At 53.7% G+C, this 25669-nt stretch overlaps 1 protein-coding gene across 8 annotated transcripts in view; it reads left to right on the top strand.

Moving 5' to 3' along the window:
• PLXNA2 (plexin A2) overlaps positions 1–25669 on the top strand; it is a 212936-nt gene that overhangs the window by 170859 nt on the left and 16408 nt on the right. For 3 of the 8 annotated variants that reach the window (XM_036342298.1, XM_036342297.1, XM_036342299.1), the window contains 14 exons: positions 1903–2054; positions 8125–8242; positions 10057–10193; positions 11772–11939; positions 12070–12163; positions 16899–17138; positions 18218–18361; positions 18662–18896; positions 20863–21005; positions 21631–21899; positions 23700–23766; positions 23943–24089; positions 24690–24849; positions 25177–25280. In XM_036342298.1, coding sequence (XP_036198191.1) covers positions 1903–2054; positions 8125–8242; positions 10057–10193; positions 11772–11939; positions 12070–12163; positions 16899–17138; positions 18218–18361; positions 18662–18896; positions 20863–21005; positions 21631–21899; positions 23700–23766; positions 23943–24089; positions 24690–24849; positions 25177–25280 — 2178 coding nt within the window. Of the gene's footprint in view, positions 1–1902; positions 2055–8124; positions 8243–10056; positions 10194–11569; positions 11729–11771; positions 11940–12069; positions 12164–16898; positions 17139–18200; positions 18362–18661; positions 18897–20862; positions 21006–21630; positions 21900–22241; positions 22642–23699; positions 23767–23942; positions 24090–24689; positions 24850–25176; positions 25281–25669 lie in introns of those variants that run through there. The other 5 variants (XM_036342300.1, XR_004973183.1, XM_036342301.1 and 2 more) reach the window with 5 other exon arrangements.

The following is a 25669-nucleotide window of genomic DNA, read 5'->3' as shown; positions in this document are numbered from 1 at the left end:
AATGAGTCCCTGGATGAGATGAGTTCAGGGCCTGGGCTGACAAGGAAGGAAGGAGGCTGCACCTTATAAGGCCTGCAGGTGATGGCGGGGGAGGGGAGGATGTCAGGAGGTCAGAGTGATCTCAGGTCCTGGCTGTGCAGCCAAATTACTGAGGTCTCAGGCAGTGATGGAGGAGGGATGGTGGTGGTCCCATCCCCAACATCTCTTCTCAGTCCACGATCACCTGGGGACTCGTGTTTGAATTGGTGACAGAACTCACGGTGCCTGTATCACAGGAAGAGAGCAGGGCCCCTTAGGGAAGGCGAGAGGTGGAAGAGTTTCCAGAGCCTTCAACAGCATTTTCACCTACACTCACCTGTCATCTGTGCCCAGACTCATCTGCCCACTGGCCAACCCACCAGCACGTAAGAGCATAAGGGTAAGCTCCCCAGAGGGGCCTAAGGACAGAAGGGACCAAGGCTGCAGCTTTCTGCCCAGAGGCCTCATCCGGGAGAGTCTGGTGGACTCTTGGCCTTGACCAACCCCCTCCCTCTCTCCCGACCTTGCCTTTCCTATGGTCGTGGAAGGAGCCCTGGACTTCCTTACAGCTGTGCATATAGGTTGTATAAGCATCTTAGACTAAGATACCCAAGTCCCCTTCCAGTTCTGAAATTGGGTGTTGCTCCTTAGGACTGGGTTCTGGTCTGATGTCCTTCCGCTTCGGATGACTGTGGCCCACGATGTGAACGTATCCCTGGCATCCGTGGGATCTCTAAGAGCTGCATTCTTCCTGAGCCTGATCTCTCCCTAGACCAGTGATGGCGAACCTTTTGAGCTCGGCGTGTCAGCATTTGGAAAATCCCTAACTTAACTCTGGTGCCGTGTCACATATAGAAATTTTTTGATATTTGCAACCATAGTAGAACAAAGATTTATATTTTTGATATTTATTTTATATATTTCAATGCCATTTAACAAAGAAAAATCAACCAAAAAAATGAGTTCACGTGTCACCTCTGACACGGGTGTCATAGGTTTGCCATCACTGCCCTAGACAGAAGTTTATGCCTTGGGAGAGCCTGATTCTCCCAAGCAGTTCCCTTCCCTGTTGGGCCAGAGCAAAATGAGACAGTCATCAGGTGGTGACTGGATTAAGAAATGAATCCATAAATAATCCTTACTCACAGGAAGCCAGCAAAATTTGGGAAATCCTAAAGTTATTATTGTTGGGGGAAGGGGGGGTTGCAGCATGCATCACAGGGATTTTTTTCCAGAACAACGTAAAACACCCTCCCATCTTTGATCATCCCTCTGCTGCTGCCTCACCTCAGGCTCCTCTGGGATCCCCCAGCTTTGCCTGGAATCCACTGAGTGCCCGGCATCAGCATTGTGTATGGCCTCCTTCATCTCTCCTCTCAACCATATGTTCCTTGCAGGCATACTTCCTGTGCATTCATCACTGTATTCCCACGGAGTCCCGCACGCAGGAGTGGCAATGGCAGCACCTCACAATTGCAAGGCCTCTTTGGTGTAGAGAATGCTCACAAACACCCTCTGTTTGGTACTCGGGAGCTCCTGGGGTGAGACTGGTAGAGATGACTCTCACAGTCAGGCAACTGGTGAATTAGAGACATGTTCAAACAATGGTTCAAACAATGGTTTTATTCCTTGAGTCTAGTACTTTCTGTTTTCTGTTTAATAATTGGATGAATGAATGAGTTAATGACCGAAAGACCCGAGGAGGTAGTATAAGAAATATGGTGCCAGGATCCTAGACAAGCTACAAAGTAGAGAAAACGCTCGCTGTTCACCCAGGTTCCAGATGTCCATCCAAGTCCCCGCGCCTCCCTAGGGAAGGCAACAGAGGCTGCTGTCTGTACTCCTGAGGACCGCAGGCTTGCTAATCCCATTTCCCTCCCACAGATTTTGACAGTGTCTGGACCACCCGAAGGAGGGACTCGAGTGACCATCCACGGCGTGAACCTGGGTCTGGACTTCTCCGAGATCGCCCATCACGTGCAGGTGGCTGGGGTGCCCTGCACACCCCTGCCCGGGGAGTACATCATCGCTGAGCAGTGAGTCCGGTCTGCTCTGGCCTGCCCCTTCCCAGGGGAGCTTCTGGGCCGGCGGAGACTCCCCTCCACCCCCCTTTCTCTGAGGGGGCTTTTCCAAGAGTCATTTCTCATCTCCCTTCTCCCGGGGACCCTGCCCCCAGAAGTCCACCCAGGGCCCTGTCCTTTCCCACCGCCATTCTCAGAAGGTCATAGTCCATTCTCTTCCCTGTCCCCTGGCTCCTCTGGCCTCAGGGATCCCTGTGCAATGCTGCCCCTCCTTCAGTTCCCCCCTGCCCGCTGGCATGGCTGAGTCAGTTCCCAGCCAGCCCAGGCTCCGCCTCTTCCCAGCCCCTCCCCGCCAGGCCCCATTGGAATGCATTCCTCAAGGTGGGCTGTGGGCAACAATTTGTTTGGCTCCTGGGGCTCTGACAGCAGCTTAATCCGAGCAGGGCCTCCGCCGGAGCAAATTCATTTATTTCACTAAGGGAACTGTCAGCTGGAAATTAGAAAATAGGCATGTCGCAGCGGACAGGCGATCGGGGCTCCACGAGTGACATCTGTTCCAATCTGGGTGTTCACTTGGCAGTGGCGGCCACTGTGGAGTTGGTGGGCAGGAGGCGGGCATGAAGCGGGGGGGCGGGAGGGTACAAGGAGGGGTGCCTCCCCTTCAAAGGAGAAAAGGCGGGGAGCAGCCAGATCACTCTGCATCATTGGTCACATAAAGTCTGGTCAGGTCGCCCTCGTTCCTCAGAGAACACAGCCCTGCCAGGGGGTCTCAGAGCACAGCTTGGGGATGGGGCTTCTCCCCCTAAGCTTTGCCCCCTGCAGCCTCGGGCCCTCCCTCTGACCCCCACCCCCAGAGCCAGCCTTTAGTAGCAACCATAAAAGTGGCATCAGCAACCATAAAAGTAGCATCACTTTCTTCTATCAGCACTTGCACAGTGTCACCGATTATCTCATTTTTCATTGGTCGGGACTCTGCGAGGTACATACCGTTATCGTCATTTTACAAAGCAAGAAAGGAGTGAAAACTCATCCCGTTTGCTCAGAGTACAAGTGGCCGAGGCAGAGCGGGGCCTGGAGTCTTCCCTTCCTGACCAGCGATGGGGTGGACTCGGGGTGAGAGTGGCCTGGAAATCTCATGGTGCATCACGAAGTGGCTTCCAGGTTCGGGGCCTTGATCCCAGTGCGGCCCAGGGCTGGGTCAGGGCGAGAGGGTGAACTCCCAGACTCCGAGGCTGGGTGGGACGCCTGCCAGCAGGGGAGAAGGAGCCTGATCCTTCAACCTGCAGCTCCTTCCTATGGGATCCTTCGCCGGCAACCTTAGCCCTGCGAGGAGAGCATGTCGAGAAAGGCTGGCAGGGTCTGCAGGAAGAGAGGAGGGAGGGGAAAGGGACGTGACTTAGTAGCACTTCCAAGCCAGGAGAGGAGGGGACAGCTGTGGGCAAGAGCCAGGCCGGTCTGAGAGATCCTCACAGTCAAGGGCTTTACAGGGGCCAGTGCCCTGCCAGGCTGAGCTAGCCCCTTGGTCTCACTGACCCAAATCCCTGGGGCGTCCAGGCCCTGCCTTGTGCCTCTAGACATGAGCTAAGTCTCCAGCTTGGGGAGATGCCACAGGAAAGGGCTTGGGTGAGTGAGGGGTATGGCTTTGAGGTGAGAAGAGCTTGGGCAGCGGGACATGGACGTGCCATGAGGTTTGGGATGCAAAGGTGTTCTGAGTCCTGGCTGCTCCCCTGCCCAGCCCCGAGACCTTAGCCATCTGTCCGGTCTCCTGACCATCATCGGCCTCATGGAAACCATGATGCCTGCTGCACGGGTTTTGAGGAAAATTCAGTAAGATGAGAACACGGGGACTGTAACGTGCCCTACGAATGTAAGAAAGTTTTATCTATGAAATCAAATGCTCTGCACTCGCGCAGGGCCACGGGGAAGACAGTCCTGATAGGAACTGGAAGGAGCCCGGGAAGGAGAATGGACCAGGGCTCCCTGCCAAGGCTGGTGGTCGCCCTAGAAAACCACCACCACCGCCTCCGGGCACAGGGCAGGCCGCAGGGGCGGGCGCGCCCGGCGCCTCAGCGGGATGCAACCCTGGTTTCCAGCCGTGCCAGGCTCATCACTGCTCTCGAGGTTTCAGAGTTTGTTAACATCATTAAAGCCTCCATCCCGGGCAGGGAGCAGCAGGCACAATCGTTACAGATGTCTTCGAGAGATGGATTTGGCTCGCCGTGCATGGTGCAGAGTCCTGGCTGCGGGCAGGATTAGCAGGCACGGTAATGGCTCACCAGATGCTGGTGCCTGCCATCTATCACTCAGCAATTAGGTTAATGTTGGTTAAAGGGCCCTGCTTAGTCCTACAGTCGGCACCCCACAGGACTGCGAGGGCCGGAGGATCCCACCACAGGGCGTTTTCCGGGCAGTGGGACGCAGGTTGAGGCCGCAACGGAGCCAGTCCTGGGACGGGGGCTCTGTGTGATCGACTCTCAGCTCCGGGGCTCAGACCACCTCCCTCCTATCTGCGGCACCTGTGAACTCAGCCACAGCTGGATGGACGTTAGATGCCTGTGCCCCCCACCCCACGTGCACAGTGCTGGGCTGAAAACTATCGCCTATGCCAATTTAAGGGAGGTGGTCGGGTGGGTATGAGGGCAGTGGCAGGGGGCCAAGAGTTCAGCTATTGATGAGCTAGGTAGGAGACTTTGGGCAAGCAACTTTGCTCTCTGCTCCTCAAATGTCTCATCTGGAAAATGGGTATGTAGACATAGATGGTCCCTATAGTGACATCTGTGGTCCTTAGGATGGCAGAAGGAATAAAGTGTATGCCCCACGGGGCCTGCTCCTCCCATTATTAGAAAGCTCATTGGTGGCACTAATGTGTCTCCAGAAATCCCTGCCAACCAGGAGGAGTCAAGCCTTCAAACACTAGAGCTAAGTAACTGCTGGACAGGGATTTAGTCCAACTCCTCACTTTATCAGGAGAAAACATGGCCATCTGTTGTCTCCTAATGGCACGTAGGGAGCCCAGAGCCACCAGGGACACTGGGAGGAGGCAGGGAAGGTAGGCGGCCTCCAGAAATCAAACCACAGGAACTTGGCCCCCTGGTAAGGCCCGAAGGAGGAAGTGGTGCACACACCGCTGCCTGTGGCCATCGACAGCCAGGAAGGCGGGGGCACAGGTAGTTAGCTCTCGGGGCTTTGGGACCCCAGCCAGGCCTTCCCTCCCCCACTCCTCTTCCCACAGCAACCTCAACTCCACCCCAGCATGGCTGCCATGTTGACCCTGGCCCCTTCCCAACAGACACACAGGTCCTTCCATTAATCCCAGAGGCAGTGGAGTGGAGTGGTCAAAGGCATGAGCTTTGGAGCCGGCTGACGTGGATTTGAATAGGGCACTTCGGCTAACAGAGCTGTGGCTACAGTGAGTCACCGAGCACCTCGGAGCCTGAGTTTCATTGTCTATAAAAGGAGCTCATCAGACCCTCCCGGTAGGAGAGGCTGAGGACACGGGATCCTGTCCTACCCGGTGCCTGCCAGGTCACCGCTCAGTCCAGGGTAGCTCCAGGTACTATGGAGACACAGAATCTGCTTTGGCCGGACCCACACTCCTCATGATAACTTCCCACTCCCTGCCGCTGCCCTTCCTGTCTCCTTGAACTGCCCCTGTCCCTGAGCTCAGAGAACAGCTACCTGCAACAGATACACTCCAGGAGGCAAGCCCTGGCTCCCAGGAAGGAAAAGGACTAGAGTTCGAGGGCACTGAGTTCTTCTACGACGCTGCCTGGTTCCTTAGGATTCTCACCTGTTTCTGAGACCGACCGACCCTTTTCCGCAGCCCACCACCTCTCTCCCCGCTCACTCGCTGCAGTGGAACCTCATTCCACCGGTGGGAGAGGGTCAGCTGCAGCGGTCCAGGCCCCCCTGCCCAGCCCCTGACCCCCCACATCACCCCTTTCTAGGCGAGGCACTCAGAGCCTACTGTAGCCATTCAGCCGTGGACACCTGGTCAGTGCCCATCTCCATGCATCCCCTTTCTCCCAGGTGTTTGACATGTGAGGCGTATCTTTTGGGACATGACCCCTGAGCAAAAAAAAAAGTCCTAGAAAAGGCAGAGTGCCCAGAGGTCCTGGCCCATTGCTAACACCCTCCAGGCACAGCTGAAGCCGGTCTAGGCTTTGTCTTCTCCTAGACAGGCCCTGGGGTGGCCCAAGGAGGAACAGATATGCCCATGACCTTCAGATATTCTCATGTTTCCTCTTGCCATGATATCAAGCCTGCCATGATTCCTTCCTCCTTTTCTTCTTGAGAATCGCTTCGGCACAGATTGTCCAAGTGGCGGGGGGGTGAGGGACAAGAAAGCCCTGATTGGAAGAGAGGGAAGGAGACATACCTGCCCACTTCTCTTCTGTGCCTCTGGAGCTCCTCATGGCCTGCAGGGTGGCCCGGCCCCACGCAGCCGGCGCTAGGGCCCAGGAGGCAGGTTGAGCGTGGCCACTCCACGCAGGTAGCAGCACTGAGATCACCACACACAGTGCCATAAATTAGGCTTCTCCGATGCTCTGCTAATGAGGTTTGAGGAGACAGCTACGTGTAAAATACTAATTGATCATCGCTCTCATCTTTACTCCAGGTTCATAATTAACGTATTCATTCACAGAGAAAGGGACGGGAGAGTAGCCGTCCCTGTGATTCAGTTCTTGCTTGTTGAATCTAATATGCTAAACGTAGCCAGACAGTTATTGCATGTTAAGTAAATATTCACCAGGAGTGAAGTGCTTATTTGGGATTAACTGTGATGGAGGAAATGGAGATCCGCGCACGCCGTGTGTGCGAGCATGCGGTGTATTTGTTTAATGCAGGTTTTATTGCATCGGAATGAAATTTCGGTTTAGTTACCTTCCTTCCTAGAGAAGTGGTTGAGATAAGCATCGCTGGGTTAAAAGCCGGTTAAAAGCCGATCTTCCCCACCGGGCCAGGATAAGGCTGGGGATTAGTGCAGGGGGTGAGGGATGGGGGGAGGAGGGGGTCTTTTACTGACTCCCCACTAAGCAAACCTACCAAGGGTGCCAGGATGCTCTGAACTCTTAACGTGTGGTTGGGAGGGAACGAAAATCATTGTCTCTGTCCCCAGGTTCCTTTTTGCTCTGCCTGGTGGGGCCCTTTCCCACGCACCCCACGTCTACCATTCCAGGCAAGAGGTCCCCCCAAGAACCCGATTGCTTCAGTCCCTCCAGCCACCCACCATTTCTAATCTGTGGCCAAGGCAACCAGTCTCTGGTTGTGCTTGTTGTAACTTATCTCAAGCCCCAGGGAAGTCATCCCTGGGGGGTATTGATCTGCATTTCATGAGAGAGAATGCTGCATCCCTCTCCTCTCCAGCTGTCTCTCCTGTTAACAGGAGACCTGACTTCCAACCCTGGGGCTGGGTCCCCGCCTCCCCCAGCAGCTTCCTGCGCTCAGCCCTTGATTAAATGGGAGTCCAGTGCCCGCCACTGTCCTAATGAACTCATCTGCCTCCCAGCTCTTCGCCCGCTGCCACAGGACTCCACTCCTCCCGCTGTGCTCCAGGCTCCTGTTCTGGGCTCTCACTATCTCACCGGATTATCTCTTCTCTTTTAAAAACTCACTGCAGGAAGCAAACCACAATTGAATCAGTTCGGCAAATAGACCCTCGCTCCCTCTTTTAGGGAGAGTTGCAGTGTTGGCTTGTCACATGGGAAAGAACACTCAATTGGGCAGAACCTCTCTGCTGGGCATTCGGTTTATTTCACAAATAGTGGGCAGCCACCCAGGGGTAGGCACTGCACTCGGCACTGGGTACCACACGCTTGTTCAGAGAATTGGGCATTTTGGAGGCACACAGGGCTGTAGAGATGATCTCATCCAACCTCTCACTCCACAGATGAGACACTAAAGCCCAGAGAGGGAAAGCTGTTTTCTCGAGGTCACACAGCTCAGATGGGTGAGCAAGCTGCATCTTGGTTGGTTCAGCACTGTTGAAAGGCTGTGAGGAGTCATTCATTGTGATAGTGAGCAGCAGGGGCAGGGATGCCAGCTCTTGCCTGGCTTCTCACCGGAAGGTGTGCTTTCTTCTCAGGATCGTCTGTGAGATGGGCCATGCCCTCGTGGGGACCACGTCTGGGCCGGTGCGCCTGTGCATTGGCGAGTGCAAACCAGAGTTCATGACCAAGTCCCATCAACAGTACACCTTTGTGGTGAGTGTGGGGTTTAGTGCAGGCTCCCAGCAAGGGCACACTTCCTTCTGGACTCCTCCACACACCTCCTCCCAAGCCAGGCACCAACACCAAGAGACCAGAAAAGGGAACTTCGGGCCTCACTTTGCAAGCCTGTCTTTCCGAGTGGGATGGGGGTGTGACTAAGGATTCTGTGAAGACTGGAGCCCAGCAGAGCCAAAGGTCAGAGTTCTAAATGTGGCAAAATCCGGCCTTTCTTAGAATTCAGATCTTAGAAAGCACCTCCCAGGCTAGGGAGGGGTGGCCCTTTTCCCTGCGGAGGTAGTATCTTCACACCTAATTCGGCCTAATGAGGCCAGAGCGCCTGGAGGACCCAATTAAAAAGGTCTAGGATTCACCTCAAGCTTTGTAAGTAGGAATTTAGCGGAGGCCCTTGAAATCCTGCAGGACCATGTCTTTGTGCGGGATCACAGGAGTGGGGTATACAAGCGAGTTGCTCTGTGTGTTGGTGTGGTTACACGCAAGTAAGCACACATTCACACCTGAAATCATCTCTCTGTGCTCAGGCAACAGGTAGCAAAACCACAAAGGCCTCCTTTAAGGTGCCTACTGAATCAGTAATTTGCCTTCGGGCCCTTAAATCCCTTTTCTGACACTTACCTACCTGGCTTCATTAGGAAGTATTAGCACCAGCAGGTGGGGGCAAACTAGCCTTGCTGAGAGTTTTGAAAAATCCCTAAACCACAGATGCTGTTCTCTGCAGCATTTTTACTGCTTGTTGTTGGTTCTCCCGTCTCTGCCTTCCTGTCCCGGCATCTGCACCTTTTTCTTGTATTCTTGTCTCTCGGCTGGAGAGAACCTCGGCCTATCTGCCTCCAGCCTATCCCATCCTCTGCACAGACAGACGGGGTCTTCTGTGAGAGGCAAGTGCAGAAACACCGGATGCAGAGAGAACTGCGGTTGGAATGCCAGAGCAGGGAGGAGCTGTAGAGACGCTTTAGCTCACCCTCCTCTCCACAGGGGAGCAAATGAAAGCCCAGGGCGATCCAGAGCCTTGCTTCAGGGCTCATTGCTACTGAGTGGCTAATGGGGACTAGTTCATGCCTGTGTAGTTGCTCAGTTAAATACACTTTCCACTCTGCCCCAGCGCCCTCTGTAGAGGCAGAAGCAAATCCTTCTTGACTCAGGTCAGCTGCCTGATGACATTTCTTCTAAGCTTCAGGCTTAATTTTACAACTTAATGAGCTTACTGAAAAGCCCCCGCCAGCGATGGGCCATCCATCCTCCTGGTGCAGGACGGGGAAGCCATGTCTAACATTCCCTTACAGCCCTCTGCACCAGGGACACTACCGTGTCCTTCACATGCTTAGGGAGGCATGAACAGATGTGCGTGGCCCTTAATAGAGGACTTTAGCCTCAGGGTGGCCTGATCCAGGCAGTGATGCTTTATCCAGCCCTATCGATTTTGTGCCAAAAAAATCAGTACAGGTTCTAGATAGAGAAGCATTTTCAAATTGTTCTCAATTTGTAAACTAATTGATAGATTAGTCAGTGTCACCTCTGCCTTCCCATCAATGTTATGGGCACGAGACTCCCTGGGGAGTTAATTAATTCCAAAGCATGACCTTTCTTTCTTCCCTGGACATGCCCAGAGCCTCTTAGAAAGGGTCTCAGCTCCAGGGGGGGTGGAGAGAGTGTGTGGGATTCAAAAGGGCAGGAAAAGTACCTCCACTCAGAGCATGGACATGGTTCCTCCTTCTGTCCTTAAGTCTAGCCTGTGTCCGTCCCTTTGCACAAAACCTGAGCTGTGATCATTTCTCTGCTTCCTCACAAAGAACCCTTCTGTGCTGTCCCTCAACCCCATCCGGGGCCCAGAGTCCGGAGGCACCATGGTAACCATCACGGGCCGTTATCTTGGAGCTGGGAGCAGCGTGGCTGTGTACCTGGGCAACCAGACCTGCGAGTTCTATGGGTGAGATGCGCTCGAAGGAGCACTGGGAGACTGTCCTTGTGTGGCCTGTGCATGCTCACACATGTGTGCACATGTTCCTGTGCATGTCCACACATATATACGCATTTGTGTGCAGGTTCACACATATGTACACATGTTCCTGTGCATGTTCACACATATATACGCATTCGTGTGCAGGTTCACACATATGCACACATGTTCCTGTGCATGTTCACACATATATACACATTCGTGTGCAGGTTCACACATATGGACACACGTTCCTGTGCAGGTTCACACATAATGCACACATGTTCCTGTGCATGTTCACACATAGGCCTGCCTGCCTCCATCCTATGTGCTGCATCCTTGACCCAAACACCATTCTGGTCACTTAGCACTAGTCCGTTTACACCTCATGAATCACAGGGCTGGGTGCTTCTAAAAATAATGAGAAGTGAGAGCCCTGAGACTGCGGATGAGAAAGGCCCCCAGGAGCTGTCCCGTCACCATCAGGCCACACATTCACTAGGTCCCCACTGTGGTTACTTGAGAAACATGGACAATGCATGGCCTCGGCCCTCAGCAAGCCAGACTCATCCTCAGGACATCTCTTAGGCCTAAAAAATTGAACACCTACTATTTGTCAAATACATTCAATGGGGGTGAGAGAATTCTTAAAGAATCCATGGATGATAACCCAACTTGCCCAGTATTTGATAATCTCCTCCTTGAACCATAAATTCCCTAAGGGCAAGAACTGAGTGTTCACTTTTCTGCATGGTAGGTGCTCAATGAATATTTATTTATGTATGCATTTATATGTTTTTAAATATTTTTATTGATTTCAGAGAAGAAGGAAAAAGGAGAGAGAGAGAGAGAAACATCAATGATGAGAGAGAATCATTGATCGGCTGCCTCCTGCACGCTCCACACTGGGGATCGAGCCTGCAACCTGGGCATGTGCCCTGACCGGGAATTGAACGGTGACCTCCTGGTTCATAGGTCGACACTCAACCACTGAGCCATGCCTGCTGGACTCAATGAATATTTATTAACTGACTGACTAGCCAGCTGTGGGCAAACTACGGCCCGCGGGCCAGATCCGGCCCATTTGAAATGAATAAAACTAAAAAAAAAAAAAAAGACCGTACCCTTTTATGTAATGATGTTTACTTTGAATTTATATTAGTTCACACAAACACTCCATCCATGCTTTTGTTCCGGCCCTCCAGTCCAGTTTAAGAACCCATTGTGGCCCTCGAGTCAAAAAGTTTGCTCACCCCTGGACTAGACTCTAAGCATCAGTTAAATAGTCATTTTCTAGAAAAATCCAGAAAAGAGAGTGAAACTCATGAAGCCCAGCCCCTGCCTCATTCTCTAATCCCCTTCTCCAGCCACTCCCTCCTAATCGAACCAGAGTTGGATGTCAGGGAAAGAGGATACTGACAAGGGAGATGTTCCATAGTATACAGTACATGGGACCAAGGACACGTCCTGGCCACACCCTCAGACTGAGGCAAGCCCCTTTTCCAGCAGAGGGCACCCTGATTGCCCCCGCCTTTCTTCACAACCCTCCTGCTGTCACATCCCCACCAGGCGGTCAATGAATGAGATCGTGTGTGTCTCACCCCCATCGTCCAATGGCCAGAGCTGTGTTCCTGTCTTCGTGAGTGTCGACCGAGCCCGTGTGAACAACAGCCTGAAGTTTGAGTACATAGGGGACCCCCAGGTGCAGAGCATCGAGCCGGAGTGGAGCATCGCCAGGTGAGGCACGGCGTGGAGGAATGCACCGCGTGGCATCAGCCTCTCAGCCCAAGTATGGCTTGTGAGAGGATCCAGGGGTGAGGTGGTGGCCATTTGAATTTTACCTAACCTAGCCTCTGCTTGTCCCCAGTGGCCACACACCCCTGACCATCACAGGCTCCAACCTGGATGTCATTCAGGAGCCAAGGATCCGAGTCAAGTTTAATGGCAAAGAATCTGTCAATGTGAGTAACCACTGGTCACCTGGCCCTCGGCAAACATTGCATGTATCAGTGTTTTGTAATGTGCTGGGCACTGGACGTAGGAGAAGAAAGATGGCTCAAGACTGAGCCCAGAATCATGTCCCCAAACGCCTAAGCCTGACAATGATTTTTATAATTATGGCACTAGAAGCCTGATGCACGTGCAAGAATAGGCCTTCCTTCCCCTGGCTGCCAGCACCACCTTCACTCTGGCTGGAGCTGCTTTTCTGCCTTCCCATGCTGCTCAGAGGCCCTGAGCAGCTGGGGCAGTCTGGAATGCCTGCGTCATTAGCCTGGCGACAGCGCAAGCATCCAGCCCCGCCCCTGGCCGCTCAGTGTCTGCGTATGCAAATTAACCACCATCATTGGTTGGTTAATTTGCATACTCACTCCTGGTTGGCTGGTGGGTGTTGCAAAGGTACGGTCAATTTGCATCTTTCCATTTTATTAATGTAGATAGTCATTTCTTGTCAGAAGGTGATATAGTGAGTGCATTGACCTAGTGCCTTCTGAGCTTAAGATGTAGCACAAAAGGGCTCTTGCTGTGTGACATGCTCACTCTGAAGTCTGATAAGCAGCAGTGTTGTGAGAGGGTGAAGGAGTTCTGACTCCAAATTCAGGTACTTCTGGATTGGAAGCAGGGCACTGCCATTGATTAGCTGAACAACCATGATCAAGTCATCTAACCTCTCTGATCCTCCATCCCCTGTCACTTCATATGGTGCTAAGACTCGCATGCAGATTGGTCACCTGCAGCCATTGGCCCCCACGAGGTTGGCACTTGACAAATGGTAGTCACTGCATGCGAATAAACCCATGCTGGTTGCTAAGATGATCAGGTTGAACATTTTACTTTACTCCTCTGAGCAGAGCCATGTAATTCAATTTCTTTCATTATGGATTTTTTGTGATTTTAAAGAAGTTTTCTATCATAAGGGCAGAATGTCTGATATGTTATAAATATTTTAGTTTGTTCTAGTGGCTCTTCTTGGCCAATATTTTCTGAAACGTTATTGTATTTATAATTATAGTCCAGGAGATGCTGGCACTATGAATTATGGCCATTATTTTTCAAATAAATGGCTATCATTACTGCTTCGACCTTCTGGGGATTGACGAGGCTGAGATGCTGATGGGGAGGATGGCTCTATGTCTACCTTCATCTCTGACACATTCCCAGAGTGCTTGAGGCTTCCTTAGGAAACAGAAATGCACTAAATGACAGGATGCTAGAAGGCTGGACCTGGAGGCTCTCAGGGTTCATCTGGGCCTACCCCCTCACAGCTGAGGAAACTGAGGCCAGAAAGGAATAATGACTTCCCAACCATGCAGATGACTGGTGGCAGGACCAAGCTAGATCCCAAATATCTGGACTTTTTAAAAAATACATATTTTTTTTATTTATTTCAGACAGGAAAGGAGAGGGAGAGAGAGATAGAAACATCAATGATGAGAGGGAATCATTGATCAGCTACCTCCTGCACACCCCCCACTGGGGATGAAGGCGGCAACCTGGGCATGTACCCTGACCGGGAATCGAACCCTGATCTTCTGGTTCATAGGTCAATGCTCAACCACTGAACTCCTTCATAACTAAACCACATGAGATGCTCCTAGACTTGGAGTTCCATCATGCCAGGCATGGGGACACCTTTTGCAACCTTCTACACCCCACGATCACAGCTTTTTGCGCTAGAGGAGCACATGTCTCCTTATCCCGGGTGTAGAGTGTGACCCCTGGGTAAAGAATCCGTGCCCCAACTCCACTTCCAGACTGAGACCACTGCCCCATAGCTCACAGACCACCTCCATCTGCCCAACTCTGGGGCCTATGTGGAAGGGAAGAGCGTGAGGGGTAGGAATGGGAATGGCGAGTTCACACTCAGGAAAAATAAAATCCCCCAAAATTAGGCGCACTTTTAAAACTTAGATTTTATTATTCAGGTATGACAAGGCCAACAGATCGGGAGATGACTGCCATTGGATAGTTTGTTAATACAGATCCCGCCCTGGCCGGTTTGGTTCAGTGGATAGAGCGTCGGCCCGCAGACCGAAGGGTCCTGGGTTTGATTCAGTCGAGGACATGTACCTTGGCTGCAGGCTCAATCCCCAGGGTTGGTCATGGTGCATGCAGGAGGCACCCAATGGATGTGTCTCCCTCACATCGGTGTTTCTCTCTCTGTGTCTCTCCCCTTCCCTTCCACTCTCTCTAAAAATCAATGGAAAAATATCCTCAGGTGAGGATTAATAACAACAACACAATACAGATCCCAAGAAAGGGGGGGGGGGGGCATGCCATGGGGTGTGGGGGATGGGGAGAGGAAGCCGCAGAGTAGGTTAGGAAGCAGAAGGAGGAAAGACAACTATTTTGGTTTCCACAGGAAGGAACTAGCCAGGCAAGGCAGGCAGGTTTGGGGCCAGTTGGGATCATGATCATTTCAATGGGCTGTGGGGCAGAGGGGCCCTAGTTCTCTGGCGCCCAGCCCTGGTAGAGTCAGGGAAGGTGGATAGTTGCCCACAGTGTGGAAGGAGGTGGTTGGCGTGTGGGCTGATGAGCTGTCTGCCTTAGAAAGCACGAGCTAGCAGGCGGCACGCTGTTGATGGTCCCTAGGGATTGGCGAGTCTGGGGAGGGGCAGTCCCTCCAGAGTCAGCGAGGCCCAGATGTGAAAGCATCAGACACAGACAGTACGAGGCACGGTTCACGTGGCACAGGGGGAATTTGGGAGAGTGAGGATGTGCCTGATGAGGTCGGCCTCCAAGGCTGATGCTCGGTCCCGGGGAAGCCACTGAAGAGGAGCCTGGGCTGGGGCCCTCAGCTTCAGTAGTGACCTGCCTGGGGCCTGCAGGCGGGCAGATGGAGAGGGAGGGCCAGCTCCACAGTGAGAAGCCCATGAACTCCGCCCTGGGCCTTCCCCTCAGGGTGGTGAGAGAGAAGCACTGGGCCCCTCAGCCCAGCCTGGGCCCCATGGCAGCCTCAGCCGACTGGGGCCTCTCCTTGCCTTTGGGCCATGAAGCAGCCCCTAGTGAAAAGTGAGAAGGGCCAAAGCCAAGGCCGCAAAACCCCAAGGAATGTTTGGCAAACAAAATGCCGATGCAGCACCGGGCAGGAAGCAAACAGAGGCTGCTTGTTTGGGAGTGATCTGCGTGTTCCCAGAGGAGCCCAGTCTGGGGAACTGGAAAGAGTGGGGAAGAAGGTGGGGTGGGGAGGGAAGAGAGGCACCCTGGCTGCGTGTCTGCCCACAAAGCCCGGGGTTTCAGTCTCCCTGGCTCAACTCTACCCTTAGACTGCACCCCATTTTCCTCTCGCCAGAGTGTCCCCAGCTGGCACATGAAAGGGACATTGGGCTTCTAAGGGCTGCTGAAGTGTGACTGAAAAGGGTGGGGATGGGGACTGACCTCCAAGATGGCAGGAAGCCCTCAGTGAGCTGTTGATTGAAACGCAAATGGCCTCTGGGAGCAGAGGGTTAACGCTTGGCCTGGGAGCTCTGACCTCATCTCTGTGCCAGTGGCAGCCTTTCTTCAGTTTCACACACGGCCTTGTTTTCTGAGCATGAAGTCCATGTGTGCGTATGTTGGCCAGACACACATGTGCGGACCTGCCAGGACAGTGTGTACTTGAGCAGGCCGAGTTCTCACAGATGCCCTTGGCTGTTGCTGGGACACCATGGCTCCCAAGACCGAAACTGAGCCGGGAGCTAGGAGTCCAAGTTTCTTCCCAAGCCCCACGTGGGTCCCGTAGTGGTTTCTTCATTCCAGCTGTGGCCTCGGGCAGCCCCAGTTCTAAGCCAGAGGCGAGCATGACACACCTCATGCTAGGGAGGGGTCAGCCCAGCTAGGATTTTATTTGGGAGACCAGCGTCCACCAATAAAGAAAGGACATTCCGAACTCAGTGTCCATACCAAGGCTACATTCCCTCGAAGTTAGGGGACTTGGTTGGAAAAGAGAGAGATTCTACGTAGAACATTTAAAGAGTTGAAGACTCCTTATCATGAATCAATGTAGTCAGTAAATATTAACTGAACACCTACTATGTGCCGGCAAAGTGCTTATCTCACACTATGTCCGGCTCCACCCCCAGCTCCCCTCCATACTCACACTCACACCCAGCACTGCATCCCACGTTTTCCTCGAACCTTCTATGCTCTCATCCTGGGCTTTTGCTGGGATTTGTTCCCCTCTCTCTCCCTCTCCTTGTCTAGGTAAGTCCCACTCATTCTTCAGATTAAATTTCATTTATTTTTTCCCTGGGGAAGCTTCCGTGAGCCATGTGCATTCACACACATGCCCATGGCCACACACTGACAGTCCCCTGTACCTGGTCCCACCCCACCAGGACCTTCCTCATATCCATTCGTCCCCCTCCTGTGTTCTCAGTCCTCTGCCAGGACTAGATCATGCTTGAATCATTTGTCTCCCGCTGTAGACTGTGACTATTCACCAGGTAGCCCCAACTCCTAGCACAGCACCTGCCACAGAGGAGGTGCTCAAGCGATGTTGGTGAATGAATGAATGAATGAATGAATGAATGAATGAATGAGGTTAAAATGCAACCCCCCAAAATTAGTCTCACAGCCCTTTTCGTCAAGGGGTTCACTATCTAATGAAGACAAGCAGTAGCCTAATAGTAATAGCCAAAGCAAGCAGAGGGTGGGAGGGGCCCCGCAGACCCCCGGTCGCTTGCTAGGCGCTTGAATGCTGCTCTCTGGGCCTTGTAGGTGTGTAAAGTTGTGAACAACACCACCCTCACCTGCCTGGCACCCTCTCTGACCACGGACTACCGGCCCGGCCTGGACACTGTGGAACGGCCAGACGAGTTTGGCTTTGTCTTTAACAATGTTCAGTCCTTGCTCGTTTACAATGACACCAAGTTCATCTACTACCCCAACCCAACCTTTGAACTACTCAGCCCCACTGGAGTCTTGAATCAGAAACCAGGATCCCCCATCATTCTGAAGGTAGGAACGTGGGGAGGGCGGGGATTGTAGAGAACATCCCCTCTCTTTGCCTTTTATGTTCTCTTTTCTACACAGGATGGACTCGCAAAGCTGTCCTCCCCCTGTAAAGGGAGTTTATTTGTAGATATTGACCCATCGGGCGATGTACAGGGTGGGGCAATGTAGCTTTACAGTTGTGAGTATGCAGAACACAGTATTTATTCTTGTGTTATTATTATTCTACTAGAGGCCCAGTGCACAAAATTCGTGCACTGGGGAGGGAGCAGTGGGCCTCAGCTCGGCCTGCACCCTCTCACAGTCCAGGACCCCTCAGGAAATGTCTGCCTGCTGGCTCCTCGCAATCCAGGATCCCTTGCTCCTTACCAGCAGGCTCCTTACCTCTCGGCTTCTGGCTGAGTGGTGCTCCCCCTGTAGGAGCGCACTGACCACCAGGGGGAAGCTCCTACATTGAGTGTCTGCCCCCTAGTGGTCAGTGCGCATCATAGCGACCAGTCGTTCTGGTTGTTCTGCCATAATGGTTGCTTAGGCTTTTATTATATAGATTCTTTTCCATACGACCAACTGTCAGCCTACCTTTGCCCCACCCTGTATCTTGCACCTGAGATTCCTGAGAAACACTGTGGAGAATTGCTGCTTGTTCTCATGAGCCTTGGGACCCAAAAGGGCTGCCGTGAACTTGAAAGTCACCATTGCCTTTCTTGACCACTGTTGTGGCCACTGTAACCTGTGCACATATTTCAGGAGGTCACATATCTGGGACAAGTGTTTTGTTAGTCCACCGCTTCCATTGATACCCGAGGTGTCCTCCCCAAATTTTCACTTGTTTAGTGTTCTGTCTCCCCTTCCTCTCTCTTTCCAACTATCTTCCTCCTTCTTTCTCTCCTCCATCTGCTTTCTCTCTTTCTCTCTAAATTGTGGCTGTTTGAAGTCCTCTCAAAACTTACCATGGAGTCACTCACTGGTTTTTGCACTGCTGCCCTTCCCTCCTTAATCTATCCCCTTCACCTTTTTTTGAAAAAGGCAATTAACTTCTGAGCGCATGTGTCAATTATTCCTATTAAGATGACTGTTATCTACAGGGCAAAAACCTCTGCCCTCCTGCCTCTGGAGGCGCCAAACTCAATTACACGGTGCTGATTGGAGAGACCCCGTGTGCCGTCACTGTGTCCGAGACACAGCTCCTCTGCGAGCCCCCCAACCTCACGGGGCAGCACAAGGTCATGGTGAGTGTTCCCTGTTCTTCATATTATGTCCTCCCCTCTTCACCGTACATACGTGATCTGCCCTAATAAAGGCTCTCTCTTCCTTCTAGTCCATATCCCTCTCCACGTCCTGCATTAAAATGGGAAATGTATAGCAGCTGAGAACACAAGAATGGGGGGAGGGGGACTAGATAATCAGCAGGATGTTGTTTTGAATACAGACTGCACTGTGTGGTTGTGGTCTCTCGTGTCCTTTCTGAAACGATGAGGATCCGATGGCATGCCAGGGCTCTACAGCGTCTGTGTGTGTGCCATGTGCAGGTCCACGTGGGCGGGATGGTGTTCTCTCCGGGCTCCGTGAGTGTCGTCTCAGACAGCTTGCTGACCCTGCCAGCCATCGTCAGCATCGCGGCAGGAGGCAGCCTCCTCCTCATCATCGTCATCATCGTCCTCATCGCCTACAAGCGGAAGTCTCGAGAAAACGACCTCACGCTGAAGAGGCTCCAGATGCAGATGGACAACCTGGAGTCCCGTGTGGCCCTGGAGTGTAAGGAAGGTGCGTGGAGGCACTCTGCCTTTAGCGAACTTACTACCTCCCTCCTTACCAACAGCGCTCATCTTCACTTCCTTCCTCCCCACCCCAGCCATTGTGCTCCACTTTGACCTCCGTTTCCTGTGCCCTCGAGACCAGAGAAGTCCTGTTAATGCCCACAGTGAGGCCCAGGCCTGATCGCGTTGGTCTGTCCTTTGCCCTGACGCGTGCCTCAGTCTGGCTGCCTTCATCTTCCTCTCAGGGCCCCAGTCCCCCTCCATCAGAATCTCAGCCTCCCGATCCCCCACGTGGGAGGGCCTGGCCCCTTTTGCAGAGGCCCTGGGCACGTGGAAGGGGCAGCAGCAGGAGCAGCAGCAGGAATGGCAGGAGCATCTCACCTGCCTCCCACTCCAGGGTTTGTTTTTCTTCCGTGCAGCAGGCTGAGCGCTCTGAAGCTGCGCTTGTGGTGACCTTGGCCATGGACGTGTGTGGGAGTGGAGAGTGTGTGTTTTTCCATCTCCGGTCTCCCACGCAACCACAGCCGTGAGGCAATGAGTGTACCTGCCGTCCCCGGGGGCTGAGGACCCAGTGAGCTCTCTGGGCAAACATTTCCATTAGGAATCAAAACATTTCTTCTTTTGCTGCAAACATCAGGACCAGAAACAAGCCCTCTGCTGGATGAGAGGGAAGAGCTGGGCTGAGCAAAGGTGGTCAGGGGCTCCTCCTGGTGCCAGGGCTGGGGAGGAGGGGAGAGGAGGGTACAAGGAGACAGGCCTGCCGCCAAGGGGGTGCTCCCCTGTCGGTTGAGGGCCAAATGGCCAGGGTGCCCCAAGGCTGGGTTTGGTTTTGTTCTCAGTTTCTCATGTATATGAGTGTGTGTGTTAAAATACACATAACACAAACGTTACCATTTTAACCCTCACTATCTCTACACCCCAGGGCTCTCTCCTCCTCCTGTTTCGTGGCATTAAGTACATTCACGTTGTGCAGCCATCACCACCATCCATCTCCAGAACTTTCTCAATCCCAACTAAAACACTGTATTCACTAAGCAATAACGCCCCCCTGCTCAGCCCTTGGCAACTGCCATTGTATTTTCTGTCCCATGAGATTGACAACTCTAGGGACCTCACATAAGTGGAATCATATGGTACTTGTCCTTTGGTCCCTGGCTTATTTCACTTAGCCTAATGTCTTCATGATTCATCCATGTAGTAGCACGTGTCAAACTATCATTCCACTTTAAGGCTGAAGAATATTCCACTGACTGTATAGACCACATTGTGCTTCTCCGTTCATCTTGCAAATTTGGGTTATTTCCACCCCAATATTGTGAATAATGCTGCTGTGAACATGGGTGTACAAGTATCTGTTCAAATTCCTGCTTTCAGTTCTTTGGGGTAGATACCTAGGAGCGGAATTGCTGGGTCACATGGTAATTCTGTTTAATATTTTAAGGAACTGCCCAATTGTTTTAAAAAGTGACAGCACCTATTTGCATTCCCACCAGCAATATGTGATGGTTCCAATATTTCCACATCCTTGCCAACATTTGTTATTTTCCATTTTTTTGTAATAGCCACACTATCTCATGGTGGTTTTGATTTTTACTGTCCCCCAAGCTTTTGCATCTTGATTTATTCTCTTGCTTGAAAAGGAGGGGTCAAAGCTTCCTGTTTTGGTCTTTGCTTGGCCACTCACCTGCTTTTAGCACTTGTAGCATGGTGTTCTTCCTTTTTCTTGTCATACGTACAAAGAAAATTAAAAATTATAGATAAACACCAAAAAGGAAGTAACATAGAAATCACCCATATTCCCACCACCTAAGAAAGGCAGCCTGGAGAGACCCCATCCCCACTGGAGATGTACCCCTATAACCCTCCCTGTCTGTACTCCCAGACCCCCCTCCTTCTTCACAAACTTCTCCTACCTTCCCCTTTCTGTTGGGGTTCCCGTCCTGAGCCTCCCTGTCTCTGCTGCCCTTTTGTAGCTTTTGCTGAACTCCAGACAGACATCATTGAGCTGACCAGCGACCTGGACCGCTCAGGAATCCCCTACCTGGACTATCGTACCTATGCCATGCGCGTCCTATTCCCCGGCATCGAGGACCATCCTGTCCTGCGGGAGCTGGAGGTAACACCCGCCTCCCTGGCCCAGCCACACAGTAGGGACACAGCGCCTGGGTGTCCTAGGACAGGCCGATGGGGCCCGGCAGCTCAGAGAAAAGTGAGGAGGGGAAACAGCTGGTGACAGCATCACCCCAACAGGCACAGTTCCAATCGGGAAGATCACGGCCAGGGGGGCACCCAGGCTCTGGGGTGATTCCAGGGCGAGGCTCATTGTTTGCCATTTTTAAGTGAATAACTGAATTCATTAACTACAATTCTGCCTCATTTTCCAACGGATCGAAGGTGGCTTAGGGAAAGATGTAGGATTCTGTGAAGTTTGTTTGTTGGTTTATCTTATTGAAGATGATAAATCAGGACAGAGATGAAGGGGAGACTAGTCAACGGAGTGGGTTTTGCGGGGTGTCTCCTATCATGTCCTTGGGAGAATCAGGTGGATGGCATCTGCACCCAGGGCCCCGCCTGGAACCCAACCCTCCCAACCCAGGAGAAGGTCAGAGCAGACTGTGGCCTTCAGAGCCCGGCCATGCCTACATCCTCTTGGGTGGGGGGAAGACCCTCAGGGGGAGCGGAGCCAGGAGGCCAGGAGCTGTCCGCTGAGGGTGTCCCCCCCACCCCCCCGCCCATCCCAGGTGCAGGGCAACGGGCAGCAGCATGTGGAGAAGGCGCTGAAGCTCTTCGCCCAGCTCATCAACAACAAGGTCTTCCTGCTGACCTTCATCCGCACCCTGGAGCTGCAGCGCAGCTTCTCCATGCGCGACCGCGGCAACGTGGCCTCGCTCATCATGACCGGCCTGCAGGGCCGCCTGGAGTATGCCACCGACGTGCTCAAGCAGCTGCTCTCCGACCTCATCGACAAGAACCTGGAGAACAAGAACCACCCCAAGCTGCTGCTCCGGAGGTAAGCTGAGGCCAGGCCCGGAGGGCAGCGGGTATGACCAGGGACACCGCCCGTGAGAGCAGGTCCCGTAGATGGTACCAGAGGGTTCCTCCCGGAAGGGCCTGTGTGCGCACATCCCACAGAACAGAATCCATCTCCCGGGCACCGTGGGGTGTCTGCAGCTGCTAGACCTGATGGAGAAGCACAGGCCTTGGCTCGGATCTGGGCTTGAACTCCAGCTCCACCACCGACTGGCTGTGTACACGTGGGCCAGTGACATGGCCTCTGCTGTTTAGTTTCCTCGGGATAAAACAACACTGAGAGCACCTGTTTCACCATCTCTGTCCCTCCCTGCGTGTCCAGAGCGGTGCTGTCCAACATGGCAGCCACATGTGACCATCCATTACAACGAAACAAAACGTGTCATTCAGCCCCTCCATCACACTAGCCACCTTCCACCAGTGTCACCACATCCCGGCCAAAGGAGAGCATTTGCATCCAGCAGAAGGCCCTACTGGACAGCAGCAGGCTAGAGACTTGGTGTGGCCGGTGCCTCCCGGGCCCAGCGTCTTGGACCTGAATCACCAGCATCCACCACATGCCCCCTGCCCAGTTGCCGTTCTCCTGGCAGGGGAGAGAGGGCTGGAGACGTTGGGGCCCATCCCTAGAGCTCACCCTCTGGAGCTCTGGGAAGCAGAGCACAGCTTTGGAATGCACCACGCCTATGTCGCCGCCTTCCCGTTAGCCTCCTCTGAGCAAGGGCACAGGCTTCCAGGCCCCACGTGGGGTGAGAAGGGAGAAAGAATGGCTTTGTTATTTGACGACTGAGCCTCTATCCTGCCAATCTGAGCATTAGCAACTCTCACTATGAACGGTTGTATTTAAATTGGAGCTAATCTCAGGCACAATGCAGGAGAAGGTGCTGGGAGGGGCCCGGGAGAGAGCTGCAATTTCTCCCGCATCGGCACTCTCTCCCAGGCCCTGATCGCTGAGCAGCCCTGGCAAATGCCTGGGATTTACTGCAACCAGAGGGTATAATTTGCACCACGTGCAGGGAGTTAAAATGCCCCTCCACGTCCCCATCGCTGAGGACCTGTCACAGCTGCTTTGTTCCTTCCCAAGTCCCCAGACCTGCAGCCCAGGATGGGGGCGGGGACGGGTGGTGCTTGCAGAAGCAGGTCCCCCCTCAGTGAAACACACACACTGCTCTCTACCAGAGGGGCTGGGATCCAAGATCCCACCTGATCCCAGTGACCCCACCTGGCAGGATACCAGGTGGTATTCTTAGCACTTTACATCTATTAACTCACTCAACCCTGACAGCAATCCTGTGGGGTAGATGATGATGATGATTTAGAGATGGGGAAATGGAACTCAGAGAGGTGAGCTCACTGGCACAAGGTCACACGGCCAGTACATGGCAGAGCCAGGATTTGAACCCAGGCAGTCTGACTCTGAGTGTTAGAGGGCAGGTACCCAGGTACCTTCTGGACGTGTGAACTGGAGTACAGTATTCAGGCATGCAAGCAATCCCAGAGGGACAGGAGGGAGGAGGGAGAACTGGTTCTTTGTAGCCCTGGGGGATGGGGGGCTGGGCACCTTTATCTGCAGACGGCAGCACCACTCCTTCATCACGGGGAATTGAGGCCCGGAAAGAAGAAATTTCTGTCTGGCCCAAGGTCCCACTGTGGTTATTGGCTGAGTTTGCTAGGACCCAGGTGTCCTGGCTCTCAGCCCTGTGTCCATCCGTGCCCCCAGCAAACCAGGCCCTGCCCTGAGACCTCTCCTAAAGGTCTGTCCCTGTCCCTTCTCCCTCCCCAGGACAGAGTCAGTGGCTGAGAAGATGCTGACCAACTGGTTTGCCTTCCTCCTGCACAAGTTCCTGAAGGTGAGTGGGAGTGAGACGGGAGCCGCAGTTGAGAGCGAGATAGGGGGCTGCTCCTCTGGGCCTGCCCCCGGGGCTGCGTGGGGACCACTCAGGAGCAGGGCCCCACCTGGCCGGGTGGTCGGGAGAGGAGGGAGGAGGCTGGTGCTGCCACACGCCCGCCCCGCCTGTGCCCGCAGGAGTGCGCAGCTGAGCCACTCTTCATGCTCTACTGCGCCATCAAGCAGCAGATGGAGAAGGGCCCCATCGACGCCATCACGGGCGAGGCCCGCTACTCCCTGAGCGAGGACAAGCTCATCCGCCAGCAGATCGAGTACAAGACCCTGGTGAGGAGGCCTGAAGCTCGGGGGGACAGCGCCAACCTCCTGCCCTGATCTCTACCTCACCCTCTGACCACACAGCCAGTCTGAGGGGGTCGATAAAGAGGCCAGGAGACTGACTGGCCTGGGAGCAAGTCCATGTGCTCCAAGGGCAGGCAGACCACCTGGGTGCCTTCTCGCCATCTCAGTTGGTGGGCCCAAAGTGCTCTTGGTGCCTCAGTTTACCCTAGACAATATAGGGTGGAGAAAACATATCACCCACCCTTAAGTATGAGGAAATTGGCATCATGGGAAAGAGCGTGAGTCTGTGGATTCCTAATAGAGAAGCTTCGGGGAAGGGGCCATCTCAGAAGCCAGGAGGCCTGTGTCCAGGGTCACAGCAACCCCCAGCCATCCAGGAGCTAGGAAGTCGAGTCCCGGTCCTCTGAGAAAGGACAGGCGGGCAGAATGGCTCAGGTTGTTGTTGGCAGATGGCAGGGAGGTGAACGAAAGTGAAGCACAGGCAGAGAGGCACCCCACATCCCCAGAAAGGGAGGGGGCCTTGGACAGAGTTACCTCGTCTCCTCCCTCAACTCCCTCCGGTTCCCTCTCTCTGGCCACTTGCAGATCCTGAACTGTGTCAACCCCGACAACGAGAACAGTCCAGAGATCCCAGTGAAGGTGTTGAACTGTGACACCATCACGCAGGTCAAGGAGAAGATCCTCGACGCCATCTACAAGAACGTGCCCTACTCCCAGCGGCCAAGGGCCGTGGACATGGACTTGGGTAGGAGGCCTGGCTTGGAGTGTGGGCGGGGGGTGGGCGTGGGCGGGGGGGGGGGGTGGCTTCCAAGGAGGGCATTTGGGCTGTGGCGTGACTGGGTCCTGCCCAGTGAGGGGCAGCCTGAACTACTGCTCAGATGGGGCCGCCTTTGGTGAGGCCTACACGTCTGCCCAGCTGTCTGGACCCCATGGAGGCCTAGATGCCTTAGGTGCTACCAATGCACCAGCTCGAGGGAGCTGGGGTTGCAGGTCCCTAGAGAAGGTAGGACTGGGTGATCCTGGCTGGCAGCCCCCACCCCCTCACAGTGACCTGCACCACCCCTCCACCCAGAGTGGCGTCAAGGCCGGATCGCCAGGGTCGTGCTGCAAGACGAGGACATTACCACCAAGATCGAGGGCGACTGGAAGCGGCTCAACACCCTGATGCATTACCAGGTGAGGGGGGCCTCTCGGTGTGGGAGGCGGCTTTGCTTCAGGACCTTTGTCCCAAATGTCCCCTCCCCTCCAAGGTTGGCTCCTCGGCCCTGAAAAGCCTCAAAGGGGTTTTCTGATCTTTCCTTTTCCCCTCCTCCTGGATCCTAGAGCAGTGACTGTCAGCCACGGCTGCCCATTAGAATTACTGGGGGAACTTATCAAACACATGAGCACCAGGCCCACCTGAGAAACTGACTGGCCTGGGGTGAGGCCAGGCATTGCTATCCTGGAGGCCCTGCCTCTGCAGGGAAATTGCATGTTGTAAAGTCCGCCTCGAAGGTAACCAACTGTAGGTGCCTCATGCAGTTTACGCTTCTCGCGCACAGCAAAGCAGGAAATTGGATAGACCA

This window comes from Myotis myotis, unplaced genomic scaffold (genome assembly GCF_014108235.1).
Source record: "Myotis myotis isolate mMyoMyo1 unplaced genomic scaffold, mMyoMyo1.p scaffold_m19_p_18, whole genome shotgun sequence".
Lineage (NCBI taxonomy): Eukaryota > Metazoa > Chordata > Mammalia > Chiroptera > Vespertilionidae > Myotis > Myotis myotis.
The sequence above is the reverse complement of the archived record's forward strand: the minus strand, read 5'-3'. Positions and strand labels throughout refer to the sequence as shown.